This window comes from Pleurodeles waltl, chromosome 9 (genome assembly GCF_031143425.1).
Source record: "Pleurodeles waltl isolate 20211129_DDA chromosome 9, aPleWal1.hap1.20221129, whole genome shotgun sequence".
Classification (NCBI taxonomy): Eukaryota; Metazoa; Chordata; class Amphibia; order Caudata; family Salamandridae; genus Pleurodeles; species Pleurodeles waltl.
In genome coordinates this window covers 349,375,942-349,393,676 of record NC_090448.1, presented here as the reverse complement: position 1 = coordinate 349,393,676, position 17,735 = coordinate 349,375,942, and the positions used below count along the sequence as shown (strand labels likewise).

At 41.7% G+C, this 17,735-nt stretch overlaps 1 protein-coding gene across 4 annotated transcripts in view; it reads left to right on the top strand.

The window, feature by feature from the left end:
• The window catches only part of SAMD4B (sterile alpha motif domain containing 4B), an 870,829-nt gene that overhangs the window by 313,846 nt on the left and 539,248 nt on the right, over positions 1-17,735 (top strand). For all 4 annotated transcript variants that reach the window (XM_069206928.1, XM_069206927.1, XM_069206926.1 and 1 more), the window contains exon 8: positions 14,673-14,758. In XM_069206928.1, the coding sequence (XP_069063029.1) occupies positions 14,673-14,758 (86 nt within the window). The remainder of the gene's footprint in view (positions 1-14,672; positions 14,759-17,735) is intronic.

Here is a 17,735-nt window from a genome sequence, read left to right as displayed (position 1 = left end):
GATGAATCATTTGATTAATGGGATTATGATTAAATTTTCTATAATTAGATTGATCATTTAATTGCCTGTATGCTCCTGCCATGTAATTTTGTATATCCAGAATCACAATGTTTCCACCCTTATCTGCGGGTTTGATTATAATATTAACATTGTTGGTTAGTGATTTTAAGGCCAATCGTTCATTTTTTGAAAGATTTTCCCGATGACCATGGTGTCTGACATTTTGTAACTTCCCCAAGTCTTCCATTACTAATTCAAAAAATATATCAATCTTATTTCCAGGTGATAGCATCGGACAAAATTTAGATTTTTCTTTAAAGTTACTAAACTGATGCTTATTGGTATCTATTTCCAATTCTCGCAAAACTTCTGATTCTGTTTATGTTTCATCTGGTAAATCAAAATTTAAATCAAATAACGTTTTCAAATCCCCAATTTGATTAATACACAAGTTCCATTGATGTGGAGTATCAATTAATGTTTCCTCTTGTGTTGTTTCAATCTTCTTTGAATTCATGGAGTGATACTTGATCAGTTTTAACTTGCGGATAAATTTGTAAATGTCAATACGAGTATTTACATAATTAAAGTGTTTTTCCGGGCAGAATGATAAACCTTTGTTAAGTAATTGACGTTCAGATGATGTCAGTTCATATTTTGAAAGGTTTATTACTAGATCTGGCTTTTCTGTTTGTTCTTTTGGCTCCTGAGGGGGTATTGTCTCTTTCCACTTCCTTTTGGATCTTCTGATCTTCCTCCTCTTTTTCCTATTTGATCTGTTTTTCTTCCACCTCCTCGGTATCGATTTGTTCCTCTGCCTCTCGTTAGTCATTGATCTAGATACAATACTTGTATTTCCTCTAAAAAAGTATTACCACTGGGATTATCCATATGTTCTGAGGAACTTTCCCCTTCACTAATATCCGATTCACTGGGAGTATCTTCATTGCTCTGAACAGACTTCAAATTCTTACTTTGTAAATCAAATTTAAGATTTTCAAATCTCCTTGCAAATGTTAGAATTCTGCCATATTTGTAATCTCTTTCATCTCGTACAAATTTATTTTTCTTGCGTTCCTGTATTTCAGTATCCTACTTTTCTAGTCTAGATTCCATATTGGTCCTGAATGTTGATTGTTCATCTTTTTCTTCACATTTATTGATTTTATCTTCCATATCCTTAATTTGTTTATAAATCTCTTCCAAATCCAATGTAACATATTTAATTAAAATTCTCATCATGTTTAAAGAGCATTGTGTATTGTTCTCCTCCCATTCTTTGAATAGTTCTGAGCTTACTCCTGAGTATGTTGGTATTGTGAATATACGTAAACCTCTCGGAATTCTTTTAACTTCAATATACTTCTCTAATGATAAAATTTCCCAGCTTTTGCTAATTTCCTTCTTATAGTGTTTTTCTAGTTGAAAGAATAAATGTTTTAAAGATGAGTTATGTGCCGAATTAGATCCTAATGTCGAAATTGAAGAGCCATTCTCAAATAGTTTTGTAGCTACTAATAATCGTTTCGTTTGCCTCGCTTCCATATTTATTTATATATATATATATATATATATATATATATATATATATATATATATATACTTTGCTTGGACATCTTTTCTATCCTGTATACTCTTCACTACTTCACTCTCCCCCCTGTGGACAAACAGTCTAACAAAGGACTCAATGTCCATGCGCAGTATCACCGAGAGGAGTCACTCGAACCCGCGACTCCATCTTTCTTTGAACAAACTACTCCGAACCCAACACTAGATGGCGAGCTTATGCACATCATGTGAATCTACAGCACTATATGCCACGAACAGATGTCTACTGGTAACAAACATTTTCCTTCTTCTCCAGTATTGGATCTTTCATAGATTCACATGCGTGAATCAGAATAATATGCAGTAAACATCGTAGTATAAACATACCATGCAAATGAAATAGTGGAGGGTCGTAAGAATAGTGGTTCACCTTATCGAACCAGATTCCATAGAACGGCTTGTTCTACTGCTGTGTCCCTTCTTTTGCAGCATCAAGGCAGCAGTGTTTAGTAAAAGTGTGCCTGATAGACCAAGTTGCTGCTCGGCATATCTGTTGAATGGGCACACCTGTGAAAAGAGCTGTGGAGGTGGAGATAGCTTTGGTGGAGTGGGCTTTGACTCTAGTAGTCAACTGTTTTCCTGCTTGTCGATGACAAAATTGTATGGCAGAAGCAATCCATTTTGCTATTGTCTGTTTAGAAACAGGAAATCACTTTCTGTGGTCCCTATAGGCCACAAACAACTGGTCCGCTTTGCTGCATAATTTGTCCCTCTTCTGCCACATAATTCCAGTGGCTCTGGACATAACGGACAGTAACCATTAATGCAGGGATATTGCTAACTGGACAGCCTACTGGCAATGTTACTCATTTTGAATCACCCTAGGAACAGTTAACTTTTCAATCATCACTGCCTGCACATATAGCACGTCCATGTTTGCAGAGGACGTTGAACCCCCTTTTCCAGAACCCTAGAAGGGAGGGTAGGGAGAGAGTGTGTGCATGCATGTTCCTTTTAAACCCAAGCACGGCTCTGTAAACATCACATGTTGCATCAATGAGGATATGTAATTTGTTTGTATTTGTGGAAATTATATGGTTTCTTAAAACACCCTGCATGTCATTGCTGCAGGAACCCTGCCATAATTCTACTCTGTCTTGAGTTACACATTACTAGGTGCCGGTGAGCCAGATTGAGAAATTCTCTTTTAGCACTTCATTGTTTAATTTGTGCTTGAACGGGTTGGTACAATCGCTGGCCCACCCCCTTAAACTACTTGATTTTTCTCGCACTTTGCTGCTAACACTGTGGTGTCACTGCTTGTTTTTTTTGTTTTTTTAGAGTAAATATTGTGTAAATCTTTTTTTATTTAGCCCTTCTTACAAGCAAAGTTTTGCTATTGATAGAGTGCAGTTCCAGGAGACGTTTAACAGATGGCGACAGTTACGGATGAAAGAGTATGCATTAAAGTCTAATATGACATCTCATGGTGCTGAACTGCAACATAGAGCGTACTAGCATCTGCAGCGTATGATACCATTAATAAAAGTAGTAACAAACAAAATAATAGCAATCTTAACAAGAAATAGTGGGATTTAAAGGTAAAGGCAGCATTAATGTCTTCTTTCTTCACTGCTGTCTTTCTTCTTTGACACGTCGCCATACCAATAGGTCTCGCCTTTATTTCTTTCTAAGTGGATGACAAATATTGGAAAAATGTTATACTAATTTTTGTTTTAAATTTAATAAAACGTTGAGTTGTTTATTAAATCAACATACATCACAACATAAACTATTAAGTTTATTAAATTTAAAACAAACATAATATTTTTCTAATAATTTAGAATCCAGTTAGAAAAAACAAAGGCGAATCCTGTTGACTTTGATTATGCTTATTGGCTAGTTCTGATGGTTTGATTATCAACCACTCCTATTAAAAGGGTTAGGTAGCCCCAACACAAAGTGGGGCGGAGGGGGCTTTTACAGCATGAACGTCTAGATTTACGTGATTTGTATTACACTGTCAAGTGATTGAAGTGAATCCAACTTAAACTTTTTTTTTTTTTTAAACTGAGTGTCCTCTGAGGTAGAATGAGTGTGATTTACTTTGACATTACCCATAAATCCAACACTCCAATATGTGATCTTTGTTTTTGTTTGTTGGTGTGTTTGGGAGCATTGAGGAAGCTCCTATGGAAATTTACAGAAAAGTCTTAAACATTGGGACATCAGCAACACTCAGTTTGCATGTTCTGTCTTTCAAGAGAGAAAACATGAAAATACAGTAATGAATATAAAAGCATTTTTGATAGAGAAAGACATTAAAGTTCATCATGGTGTTGTAAATAGGGCAGTGATTGGTTGTGGAGTGAAGGTGGAAAGCTCAGAAAGGTGGAAATTTCTTACTAGGAACATTAAATCCTCTAACAGGATATTTAAGTTTTTTTTTTTTTTTTTTTTTTTGTTTTTACTTCTAAACAAACTACTACCAGGCCATTGGCAGACGATTGAAAGAAATATAAATCTGTGCCTGGAGTGCTACAGTATATTTTTATGTATAAACCATTTTCTTCATAGCAACCACAGCGATGAAGGAAAAAAAACTGCCTTCTCATAGCCTGTCCCTGTTCGAAGAGTGTAAGTGTTTGAAGGTAGTGTATTAAATAGAGTGCTGCATTCACACCATGGCTTAGATCTATTTCAAATGCACTCCTAGCAGATATGCACTTTATCAGGGGGAGGAAATGAAAAAACCTTTAGAGCACTTAACTAAAGAGCGTTAGAACTGGCATATCCCCTATAGAGGAAGGAAAAACAATAGCTAATACATGCTTGAAATCATTTGATCAGATTTATTGCTTAGTTGCGGTGTGTGCTGCATCAAAATTGAATAGACAAGCATGTGTGCACCTATCTGTGTTAAAATCTTGATCAGTCAAACATGATTGAAACATCCTACTCAAGGGATCAATAGTTTGGCCTTGTAGTGGATCAAAGATCTAGAACGAAAAAAGGCAAATGCAGCAACGTATGTTAAGGGAGACTGATTCTGTAGCCGGAAGGCACCGAACTACAACCCCCAACATTCTTTGTGGCTGGAGCCGACAACGTGGGCTTGACCGTGCCAGGAGGCACACTTAAGCTGGTAAAGTGACCGTCTGTGCAGATGAGCCCGGGGAAAGACTGGGCAAAAGAGAAGGCCTGTCTGTGCCTATCTGCGCATGACCGAGGCTGGGCCAGGCCACCCCCTTGGCTTTAGTTTTTTCTTCTATAGGTCCTTGCCAGCGGTTTATGCAGTGTTAACCCTCAGGGACTTGACTGTGGTACCGGTGAGAGTAGGAGACCTAATCAGAACGAGGTTGGTAACACTTTGGGAGAAGAGGACTTAAGACTTGACTGTAATTACAACCTGATTAGTGAGGGTCTTCTGTTTTTTATATGGTTACGGACACTTGGCTTAGTTCAGCGAAGACTTATTAGCGCTTCACTGTTTGTAGTCCAGCATGCTGATGGGGAAACGCAAGACAACAGGTAGAACCATCGGTGGCTAGACCTTGACATTACTAAACTTCTCCCAGTGAAACCAACCATTTCATCTTATCTATCTGCAGCTGTGGGGGGGTTGGAAAAAAATCACTTACATAGAGGACGAACTGGCAGTGTGAAAGGGATACAGCATTATCCACAGTCACTGATGACCCCCGGTCTTAAACAGGTGGGTTAGCTAGGAGCTCCATAAAGGTAGCAGCTCAGGTTCATTGTGTGTCCCTTGTCCCAGCCGAAGCTCCCATCCAAGGCATCTCAGGGCTAGAAAGACACTCCGTCTCCAGCACGGAAACAGAAGAAAAGAGTGATGGTATCCTGGGAAGGAAGGAGCCTCGTCTCCTAGATCAAATGTTGAAATAGGGAATAACCTGTTAGAGGATTTGATTGAAAGCAAGTTCCAATCCTGCCTGGATTCCTTTTATTTCAGACTTGATAAAAGGGCTAGTAGAGCCGCTTGTGGCCCGGTGTAAAAACATTCAGCAAGTTGTCTTGCGTGGGAACTGTGGGCAACTATCAGGGCTCTTGCACAGTTTGTCCAAAACCACCAACAACTTCTCAGACAGATAAGACCATCCCTGCCAGAAGGGAAGGCTGCAGCCCAATTGTATTAACTAATCCAGGGCCAACTGGACTCAAACTTTGAGTGGGATTCCAGGAGATGAGACTGGGGGGCTGTAACAGTAATAGTGCTCTGGGTAAGGGCTACAATTGATTCCCCTTCCCCAAATGCAACTCCTTATGTGGTGGTTTTGGGTAATGTCCCTCCCTTAGGTATTATTTCCTCAAACTTAAAGGGAGCTGAAGAATAAAGGGGTGCAGTGGCTAGGCTTTCATTTGAACTTTGGTGGAGCTACCTCTGATTGTATTGATATGGTAAGGAGAGTTAACTGGCTTGGTAAGTGACAGAAGACCCTGAAGGGAGACTATTGTCGTCAACTTTATTAGGGCCCAAATGTGTACTTGCTGTGGTGGATTTTAGTAGAGGATCTTTCAGGTTTTGCCTTCAGGTTTTTTTGTTTGTTTATAGACCGATTTTTGGTAAATGACTTATAGGGCCCCAGGCGAAATCTCATATAAGGTCTTACTTGTCCTCAAGTGACATGACCGAATAGATTTGCTCCCCTGCCCCAGCTGGATGCTTGCGACTGACACAAGCCTATTGTAGCAGAATCTCAAATTGGTGTGGAGTCCCCTGTTCTTTAAGGTTATACCTACTCAGATGGTGGCTGTTATACCTCTAGGTAATGGTGATGATATAAGCATACTCAGTTCGAATATAGCAGGGCTTTCCACCAAATTTAAGGATGCAGATTGGCTTAGTTTTGTGAAAGGTTTCCATCTGATCAGTCTTCAAGAAACTTGGGAGTGGAAGAGTGTGTTCCATCTAAAGGGATATAAAACGTATTTCAAGCCTGCTATCCAGTCAGCTATTGGCTGTGCTAGTAGGGGCATGATGATTTTTGTTTTCTATTAGGATAAATGGGTGGGTAAGAGATAGTATCTACAGTTGAACGCTGGTGGACAGGTATACAATTTGCAGTTCCCACCTTCCAGCAACTCAGGTAAATGTTTTGAATTTGGAGCCTCTTTTGGAACATTCCAGAGAAGGCAATGTATTCTTTGCTGTTAAGTGGTCTTAATCTTGCACATACGTAGAGTATGATTGCTGTGCCAGATAATGGCATACCAGTTCCAACGTATCAAGGAAAGGGCTGTGCCTCGATTATTGATCATATTTTTGTCTGTTAACTTTAATAATGAAGGGTAATACGCTATTTGCCACCCTCTTAGCAATCTTAACCCCCTGTTAATGAGCTTAAGGGGTCCTAGACAAGCAGTAAGGAATGTTGCCCGTTGGCAAATAGCCCCTCAGATTCAGAGCCAGGGAGGAGTTTAAAATGGTCCTTTGTGGATCCTGATACCTTTGTAACTTCTTTATTTCAAAGCTGCAAGGCAGAATGGGCAACCTGCTTAGAGCCGTCCTCCTCAATGAGGAGCTTTTAACTGCTTTTACAACTATCTGAGCCAAGAACAAAACGCTTTTCTCTATAGACTGTGAAAGCCATCTAAACATACGCCGAAATGGTTTGATCCAGGTTGCTTGAGGGCCTTGCGAAAACTAAAGAGTGCACTTAAATCCTCTCCCAGAGATCAGGAAGTGGTGAACATGCGTAAACATTCATATAAAAAAGAGCTCAAGAGAAGGGGGGGGCACTTAAGGAGAAGTGCATGGAGGATTTGGTAAATGCTAGTAACATCAAAGCGAGTGCAAAGTTCTGGAACATTATTAATCAGCCCAGCTTTGCCCAGGAGAACATCCCCAGTATGCCATCATATGCCGTCGGAGGACTGGGTGGATTATTTCAAGAAAATGTACAGCTGTCCTGTTCAGGTTTTATGGATCTAACGGCCACGTTTGAGGGAGTTAAAAGGGATACATTATGGCAAATTCTGTTAAATATGGGAGTTGACCCAAATATTGTTTACTTTTTCAGGTATCGCCACCTAGATACTGAGGCATTGGTTAGGTATTCAGCAGACTTAGCTTGCTTGGAGAGCTTCAAAAAGAGGCGTGGTAAGAGACAGGGTTGTATTTTTGCCCCGTTTCTGTTTACCATATATCTGAATGAGCTGGAGAAGGCTCTTGTGGACACCAAGGCTGACTGCCTGTTAATAGGTTCCCGCTTCCTGCCTGTGCTGCTTTACGCGGATGATGTGGTTTTGATGGCAAGACCCGCAAATGGTCTTCAAAAGTTAATTAATGCTTTTGACCATCTTATGAAGGATTTGGACCTTGCAGTTAATTTGTCTAAATCCTATATTATGGTGCTGGGGGCTAAACCACTGAAGTCCAAATCCTTTACATTAGGTCAATACCCCCTGTCTAAAGTAGGGAGTTTCCCATATTTGGGGGTACAGTTTGACTCCTAAGCTGGAAACCACTGGAGGCCAGGAAAATGGAGTTCAGAAAGACCATAGGGGCTATTTTTAGCTTTGCGGCAAGGCTGGGATGTAGGCTTTTGAAAGCCTTAATGAAAATGTTAAAATGGGATCTTTGGTTGGCAGTCAGGTTACCCCCTGTCCATGCAAGGACCCTCAGTCTAGTCAGGGTAAGTCGCACACAATCCAAACTATCCTGTGCCCCCCCTCTGGTAGCTTGCCGCTGAGCAGTCATGCTTAACTTAGAAGGCAATGTGTAAAGTATTTGTGCAATAAATCATGCAATAATACAGTACAGCACCACAAAAATACACCAAACAGTGTTTAGAAAAATACATAATATTTATCTGATAAGATGCAGGTCAAAACGATTAAAATGCAATAAGTATATTTAGGAATATCACTGTAAAAATGATCTAAATTGTCTTTAGTCTCTTAAAAGCAATAAATGTATCTTGCAAGCACAAAGTACCTGGTTTGTGTTCAAAATCTCCTCAAAGAACCGCAGAGGAGGAGATGTGTGGAAAACAGGGAGGTGTGCGTCGATTTCTTGGTCCACACACGGCGGTCCATCGTTTATTTTTCACGCAGGGAAGGCTTTGTGTTGATTTCCAGAGCTCGACTTGGATCCTCGTCGGGTTGCAGGGTTTTCAGACGCCCCGGTGACGATGTGTTGAATTCCGGCGCTGACAGGACGAAGTCACAGGGGCTGTGTCGATCCGGTGGGTGTTGTGTAGAAATTTCTACCGCACGGCAGGCACTACATTGATTCCTCTCTGGAAGTCGGGCTGCGTCGTTCCGGCTTGGCTGTGAGTCGATCCAGTGGGCCGCGCGTTGAATTTCCTGTCGCTATGCTGGTGCTGCGTCTATCTTCTTGTTGCGAAGTCGGGCTGCGTCGTTCTGGTTCGGTGTGCAGTGAATTTTTCACTGCGATGCAGGCTGTGTCGTTTCTGACAGGCCTGACAGGCTATGCATCGATTTTGCCACACAATTGTTTCTTTTTGCAGCAATTAAATCTTTTTGGTTCTGAGACTTCAGGAAACAGGAGGCAAGTTCTATCCAAGCCCTTGGAGAGCACTTGTCAGCACAGCCAGAGAGCAGCAAGGCAGCAGGGCAACAGCAAGGGAGCAGTCCTTCACCGAAAGCAGTCAGGTGAGTCCTTTGGGCAGCTAGGCAGTTCTTCTTGGCAGGTTGTAGATTCTGGTTCAGGTCCTCTTCTCTAGGAAGTGTCTGTGACAAGTGTGTCTTGTCATGAAGTGTCTCAGTTGGTAGGGGCAGAGGCCCTGTTTAAATACCCAAATGTGCCTTTGAAGTGGGGGAGACTTCAAAGAGTGGCTTAGAAGTGCACAAGGTCCCCTATCAGTTCAATCCTGTCTCCCGGGGTCCCAGTAGGGGGTGTGGCAGTCCTTTGTGTGAGTACAGGCTACTGTCCTTTGAGACGTCAGGCCCTCTACCCTCCCAGCCCAGGAAGACCCATTAAAAATGCAGATGTATGCAAATGAGGCTGAGTATCCTGTATTTAGGGTGTGTCTGAGTGAATGCACAAGGGAGCTGTCAACTGAACCCAGCCAGACGTCAGTTGGAAGGCACAGTAGGATTTAAGTGTAGAGAAATGCTCACTTACTAAAAGTAGCATTTCTGAAATAGTAATATAAAGTCCATCCTCACCATTAAGCAGGATTTTGTATCACCATTCTGGTCATACTAAATATGACTTGGCTGCTCCTTTCAGATCAGGATCTACCACTCAAACAGTATATGAGGGTAGCCCAAATGCTATCCAATGAAAGTAGCAGGCCTCACAGCAGTGTAAAAACGAATTTAGGAGTTTTACACTACCAGGCCATGTAAACTACACGGGTACATGTCCTGCCTTTTGCCTACACAGCACCCTGTCTTATGGGTTACCTAGGGCATACCTTAGGGGTGACTGATATGAGGAAAAAGGGGAGTTTTAGGCTTTTCAAGTACTTTTAAATGCCAAGTCGAATTGGCAGTGAAACTGCACACACAGGCCTTGAAATGGCAGGCCTGAGACATGGTTAAGGAGCTACTTAAGTGGGTGGCACAATCGGTGATGCAGGCCCCCTAGTAGCATTTAATCTACAGGCCCTGGGTACATATAGTGAGTGCACTTTACTAGGGACTTATAAGTAAATTAAATATTCCAATTGGGTATGACCCAATGTTACCATGTTTCAAGGAAGAGCGCATATGCACTTTAGCACTGGTTAACAGTGGTAAAGTGCACAGAGTCTTAATACCAGCAAAAACAGTATCTAAAAAGCAGAGGGAGGCAGGCAAAAAGTTAGGGGTGACCACCCTAAGGCTGTCCCGTCTTAACAGAAAATATATGAAGCCAAATGTATTTCAAAAATCATGTATGGGAGTGATATTTGAGGGGTATCTCCCACCGCCTAAGCTGGAAATCACTGATGGAGGCCAGGAAAATAGAGTTCAGAAATACCATAGGTGTTGCTTTTAGCTTTGCGGCAAGGCTGGGATGTAGGCCTTTGAAAGCCTTAATGAAAATATATGAAGCCAAATGTATTTCAAAAATCATGTATGGGAGTGATATTTGGAGGGTATCTCCCTCCCAGGGAACTTCAGATTGAGGAGAATAGATTCTTAAGGTGGGTGCTTTGTGTCCCTCAGAATACGTCATCCTATGTCGTACACAATGAGTTGGTGTTCAAGCATTTGAGTGTTCTTAAAGTGATGTGCCCAATAATGTCCTGGATCAGGATATGGGCAAGAGAGGAATTGTCCTTAAATTGTTTGATCATGAGAGATTGCATTCAATTGGGCCATGCCCTAAGAATCCATTGGCTAAAATATGTGAAAGATACACTCGTGAGTATAGGTAGAATGAAGATCTATTTTAGGCCAGAGGGGGATTGTAAAAGGGAACCTGCAGTGTATCAAATACACTTTGAGAATAGTTGACCTTAAAACTGGAGGAGGCATAGTTGTTTAAGCCCTCAGTCTGCCAACATGTCATAACTACAACTCGGGAGCTTGAACCATATTTAACTATTGTAAAAGATAAGGAGGCTAGAGGTTTGCTGACTGGTTTCAGGTTAAATTTATTGCATTTGGCCTTAGCCTCGACCTGAGATGCTACGATTCCAACCTATTGGGTCCTTGTTGATGTGACAACCGAACACACCATGCATTTTATCAAGCTCCCATGTCTTTGTGTGGCCCCACTGCTGAAAGGCCTTGGTTCTAGCCAAGTTAGACCAGCACTCCAATACCTGCAAATGTTGCCCGGACTTGGGTGATTATTAATGTATGCAAAATCTTAATTTCTACTGTAACTCATAGCACTGTGGATCAAGCACTTTATATTTATTGTTTTATATCGGGGTGATATATTTTATCATTGTATTTATTGCATGTGACATGTGACTGTTGCCTTTTATGGTTGCAAAATGCATCCGAATAAATACATTTTGAATTGACTTCCTCTTTATCTCTCCCCCCCCCTGCAATCCATAATGAAAGTATGTGGAGAATTAAGGACTTGTGTATATAATGGAAGTCGTTAACCATAGACTAGTGGATGTTAAATGTGATAAGCCACAGATATTGCACGATTTCTTAAAAGCAACAATCAAGCCACTTTCGGCAAAAGGAAGTTCAGGAATTTAATTTGAAAGACTATGTAGAGAAGGTTCCACCTCCTCCTCTGGAGTGGGGCTTGGATGTGTAATCCGTGTAGTTCCTGATCCCAAACCAGGACGACATAAACACCAATAGATGTGCTTTGTGAGCAGGTTCATTAAAACAGAGAAATTTAGGTTGACCTATTTTCTTCATTTGATCCCTTAAATTACTATTTCAAATCTATAAAGCTGAACTATGCATCCTCATTCCAGTCATCCAGCTAACCAAAACATGAAGGTTTGACATGAAAAGGGTTCATTACCAGTTCAATGTGTTACCGTTTGGGATAATCAATGCAAGGGGTACTGCAAAAACTGTTTTTTGTGACAGACGGTATAAGAAAGGTAAACGTTCCTGGTATCTTACTTTGGACAGTTGACTCAGTGGGGCAAATTCCTTTGGCAATGTTAACACAGTATTTAGAGTCCTATTTTTGGTGGTGTGGTGCTGCCACAGCGATGCCAGGGCCAAGACTGGTGAGCCAGTTCTCTGTGATGGGTACGTCAGGGGCGAGGGTGGCGATGGTGTCCCAGACTTCGGTTGCATTTTAGCAGACAATCTGGGTTTGAACAGGATGCACCCGAGTTGCTCTGAGGCCGTCTCGGTCAGCAGGTATGGCGAGGGATTAGTGGCCATGATAGCGGTCAGTCTTGGGGGGTAGAGGAGTATTGGCAGTGGGTGTAGTTGAATGGTCCCACTGTGTGGTGGGGTGATGCGAGGCAGCAGTTGTTTTTTCCGGGGTCAAGAGCACGGAGATGTGTGGAGGAGAGTAGGACCAGGGTTCCATGAGCCGGGCACGGTCCAGGCATGGACGGGCACATAGTGGCTTGCCTTTGGGATGCTTTTGCCTTCCATAAGTAGTCATGGTAGGAGGTATGTGCAGGCAGGAAGGCGGCGTGTGTGGAGGGAAAATATAGAGGTGGAAAACGTATGCACGAAACGGACAAAGTACAGGCAACAACAGGGCACAGCACGGAAGCAATACAGAACGAGGCAACTAATGGCCCAGAAAAACGAGACTAATTATTTTACAAAAATAGAATTTGGATATTCACTTTTCAGTGGTAGACTAGTACATTACCCATGTTTTTTTCTTTATCCTTTTTTAGTCATCCGTGAATGTTTAAAACATGTACGCAGTTTGACATTTTTCAAACCGGTTGCACATTTTCATTGTGCCAGTTAGAATAGTGTTTTGCTGTAATGTGCGTTGAATCTGAAAAGAGAAATTCATAAGTGAAGGTTGTTGATGGGGAGTATTGGATACATGTTTTAAATTCAAGCCCTTGAGTGTCCTGGTTTGTGGACAATGCTAGTCCATCTCTGGTCTTCTGTGTTGGTTGATTCTTTGTGGAGTATCTTACCCCCAGCAGGGATTGTTTCATGCAGAGTGGGTGATTTGTTGTCACTTAGCCACGTCTGTCTGGTACTTTAGGGCTTCATCTGTGAGTAAAATAGGATTGTCAGGGTTTCCTGAAAAGAATGTTCCTGATAAGATTCAAACATTCCTCAAAACGATTAGGCTGGTTGTAATTTGATAGCTGCCACCTTGGTTGTGCCCCATTTCATTCTCGGCAGTAGGATCTAGTGCCAGTGCTGTGTCTGGTTGGTTTTGTGATTCATATTATATCTAACATAGCTGATTGCTGCCCTTGTTCATTTTGATTTGTCGATGTTAAGATTTTCCAGTTGGTCCGGAGCAAATGGTAGGAAAGTAGCAGTAGATGAAAATGACTATTGTAACTTGTGTACTGAGCTCACAAATTCCCTTGCTTAATAAGAACCACACTGCCTTCCCCCCCTGTTCCTAGTCTATTGATGTAACAACAGTGAAGGCAAAGAAAACTTATTTCGGGAATGCAGGTAAACTTGCTTTTTTCAAGCTTGCATTTGTTTTAGGATGTGCAAAAAATCTTCGTTATCACTAGACAATCTCAAAGCTTTATTTGGTTTTGACAACCATAAAAGCACATAAAACAGTACAGCACATCACAAGTCATACATGTTATGATCTTCTGAATATGTGCATCGAATAAGAGCAGTACATGCAATTTTATGAAACTGTAATAAAACTGTTGAGTATTTGAATGTGTTAAAAATGTAGCGACCATAAAAGAGCCCAAAACCGTAGCTCAGGGTAATCCTGAATTGGGGCTAAAACATATACCAAGTTCCTATAATAAAATAACATGTAAACAGCGACTAGAGAGAGAAGTAACAGTGGGCCAAAATAACCCGATGATGCCTTTTAAAGCTCTAAGTGCTAGACCATCGCCTTTGTTCTAAGAGACCAACTTTTGGATACAGGGCGCACAACAGACTCACTTGTTTCAGTACGTAGCAACCTTAGCACTGGAAGGAGATGTCTACAATCCCAGCTGCTGTGGATTGGAATGATCCAACTTTTCCTGGGTCAGTTATAGCCGGGGCAGAAGAAAATAAAATGGGCCAAGGATTCCTCCGCCCCAGGCATATCGCCACACAATTCCTTTGTCAGTGTTTGCTTTCCATTTGGAGCAAAAAGATAGAAGGGGCAAAATAACATGGTGGGACTTCACGTATAACTGTCTGGTGTGGGGGTAAGAATAAAATCAGAGAGGCTCAAATTCAATGTGTGTTTTTTTTTTTTTTGCTCTAAAAACGCACTGGAAAGGGAATTATGGTTTGCTTTCCTCGTGTCCTGTTCACATTTCAAACTCCAATACACCTCTGTAAGGGACTCCCTAGTATGATGTGGGGGAGGAGTCAGAGACCAAATCTCACCAAGTTTAAGGTCTTTCAGCATATCCATCTAATTTTACATAATGTGTCCATTATAATTACTTCTTTAAAAGCCTGTTAGTTGTGAAGTGCTGCTAGAAGCAGGAGGGCATTGCAATATTTTAGAAAAAGAATGGAGCTTTAAGACTGCATGTATCACTCACTATCATGAGGAACTTCTACTGACTTAATTATCTTTTATACTACAGTGTGTACCCAACTCTTGGTGTCTCGACCAGATGAGGAGAACATAACATGTTACCTGCAACTGATTGAGAAGTGCCTGACACATGAGGTAAGTATGCAATATGTTCAGGGGGACAGGTTGTTTATAAATGAGCTGTCGTTTTTGTACTCTTACTCCACTCTGGCATATTTTGAGAGATATAGGCTATATTTGGGAAGTTGTGTTGGCATTAGTAGTTTTGCTGCATCTCATTCACTGTCTAGAGCTCTTTCTTAGTGTCTTGGGGTTAACATTCCTCCAGTGACAGTGGCAAAATGTGTATCTTCCGAAAATCTCAGGTTTTACACCTTGATGCAGGTACTTCACAATATTGCAACCTGTGACTGCTGTGCCTCTGCACCTGAAACTTACCAGGGAGTTGGAGGCCAAGTGATTATTGGTGGAGGCCTGCAGGGATATGCCACAATGTTTCTCCCTTACCTGTAGGTAAGGCCTTCTGGCAGGAAGCCACTTCCCAAAAGATCTCCCCATACAAAAGCACCACTGGAAGGAAAGTTATATTTCTCTGCCATGAAGAATCAGTCAAGCTCCTGGGACCAATTGGAGACTCTGCCGTTGAGCAACACCAGATTTTCTCAGTCTGAAGAGATCCTTATGTTAAAGATCACACTGCAGCTTCTAATTAAGTCAAGAAATCCCAATCATGTTGAGGCATTCTGATTGGCAATGCTGGTTTTGTTCAGGACCGTTCTTGCACCATCTAGCCTGCTCCCCAACTGTGACCAGGACACTGTAGACAAAGCAACACTGGGTCTCCAACACTATGCGCCCATACTCCCTTGTAACCTAGCATGTCACTGTTAACTCGTTCTGCTGGAGCCTACTTCGGCATACAATACGTAACCAATGCTACTGTCCTTAGTCTTCAAAGTAGACTGAGATTGTTAGTTGAGTGAATGAACATCAAGATGTGTTTCAGTGTTGATCCCTAGGTAGAACACCACCATACAGCTTGGATTTACCCGGATCAGAGAGTTGTTTGACTTCAACTCTGAGGCATTTGTTCTGCCGTAGGATTTTGCAGCACAGGCAATGATTATAACGCTTATAATCTATTTCCCTAATACATCACCTATGCTTGGCATAGATGTTTCACAGTTCTCCTCTTTCAGAAATGTAGTATGAAAAGCAGTTGAAGCCTTGGAGTTGACCTAGCCCTCTATGGGGGTGACTTCTAACGGTTTGAGGAACACCTTGCAACCCTTTTCCCAGTAGCAGATCCATTGCTTCCTTTTAATAAGGTTTATTTGTACCCTGCCATAGCTTCATGGGAGGAATCCTTTTCCACTCATAGACAACAGATAGCTAGCAGCCACAGGCCTTTTCCAGGTGATGCACACTTTCTCTTCCCTCATGCTTCACCAGGACATCTGGCGGTCCAGGCCTTACCCTTTAATCAAAATGCGAATGCCTGTTTTCACCTCCCCATGAGGAGTTGCAAAAACCAGACTTTGAGTGGTAAAGTTTTTACTTCTATTTAGATCGCCACTAGCGGCTTGTTTTCTGAAAATGTACTTTTTTCATTCAACCCCATTAATTGTGTGCCAGTGGAATTTGAATCTTGTGATGGCTTTCTTAGTGGCATCCTCATTCAAATCGATGTACAGTTTCCCAGTTCCACTTCTGACTAAATACCGTATCGCTGTTAACAACAACTTTGGCCCTTAATGTCAATCAGCTTTCATGATTTTCTTCATGAATTAGTTGGTCCTTCATACATGCGCATCCTTTCTACCTACAGTAGTATAGTAAATGCCTCTCATATTGAGCAGCCAAATACCCTTCCATTCTTTTTCTCTCCTCATACCACCAAAGAGAAGTGGTTACTTTGACAGGATGTCAGACATGGTGTGTCCTGTTAAATTATCACAGTCAACAGGACAGAGTTAGTGATCAGCTCTTTGTTGGCTTTACACAGGCTAAAAAGGGCAAGGCAGTGCCAAAATGCAAATTGGCCTTTGTATCAAGAGCTGCTTCTTCTTGGCCAAGAAAGATCCTTCAGATGGCATGCATGCCCACTTCACTAGGGTCTTGGCTGCTTCCACAGCTTTTTCCGTAGGTATTCCAGTGGTTGACCTCTTCCGGGCAAACACTTGCCATCCCTGCATACTTTTGCCAAACATTACCTCACAGTTCAGGTACGCAGTGATGAGTACTTTGCCAGGGCTGTGTTCCCTGACTTCCTTAATCAACACTACTCAGTCCCTACATTGTTTTACTTTAAAACTCTTTTATAAGCTGAGGAAAAAGAAGAAAAATTAAGTTTGGTTATGATGTACTTAATTTTCCCCTATTGAGTTACTGCAGTGAAATTGCAAAGTATGCAAATATATTATGTGGTATAATTTTTGCTTCTGTAAATGTTCTTCGCCACACACCTTGACTGGGGGCAAAGATAACCGAAACGGACACCAGTGACAACCCGGACAAGGACCACACACACTTATATGGTGCCTGTGGTTTAGATAGCGTAGAAGGTACAAGGGTCCAAACGGGAAACTTCCTGTAGAAAATGCCGTTTTATAAGGTTGTGGGAATTTGTCACCGAAGGGCCTGGGCCCTAGCCCTCCTTATGTAGAAGTACTGTACTATAGAATGGTGAAAAACCCACTTGGACCGTGTCATAAGTCAAATTCAACTCATTGTTTATTGTGAAATATAGAGGCAAATTCTTCTTTGACACATAGTTGTTCAGCCAGGGTTCATCGAAGTATCAGCCAACACGTGTTTCGCCCCTTATTGCAGATAAGCCAGGGCTTTCTCAAGGCAAATCGTATAAGATAAGAACATCCTCAGATACAAATATCAGTTTTGTTGGTGATCTCCATGCGAAATCATATTGTCTCCTGGGGCAGTAACCACTTTAGGCTCTGTGGCTTCTTCATTCGCTCTTCCAGAAGAGCTGCCTTGCGAGAATCGACTGTACCGTAGGTCTTTGGGAAACACTCACAGCCCGTGGTTGCTAGCATGGGCCCACTGCATCAAAGACCGAGCCCATCACCTTCTGCCTTTAATGGAAACTGAG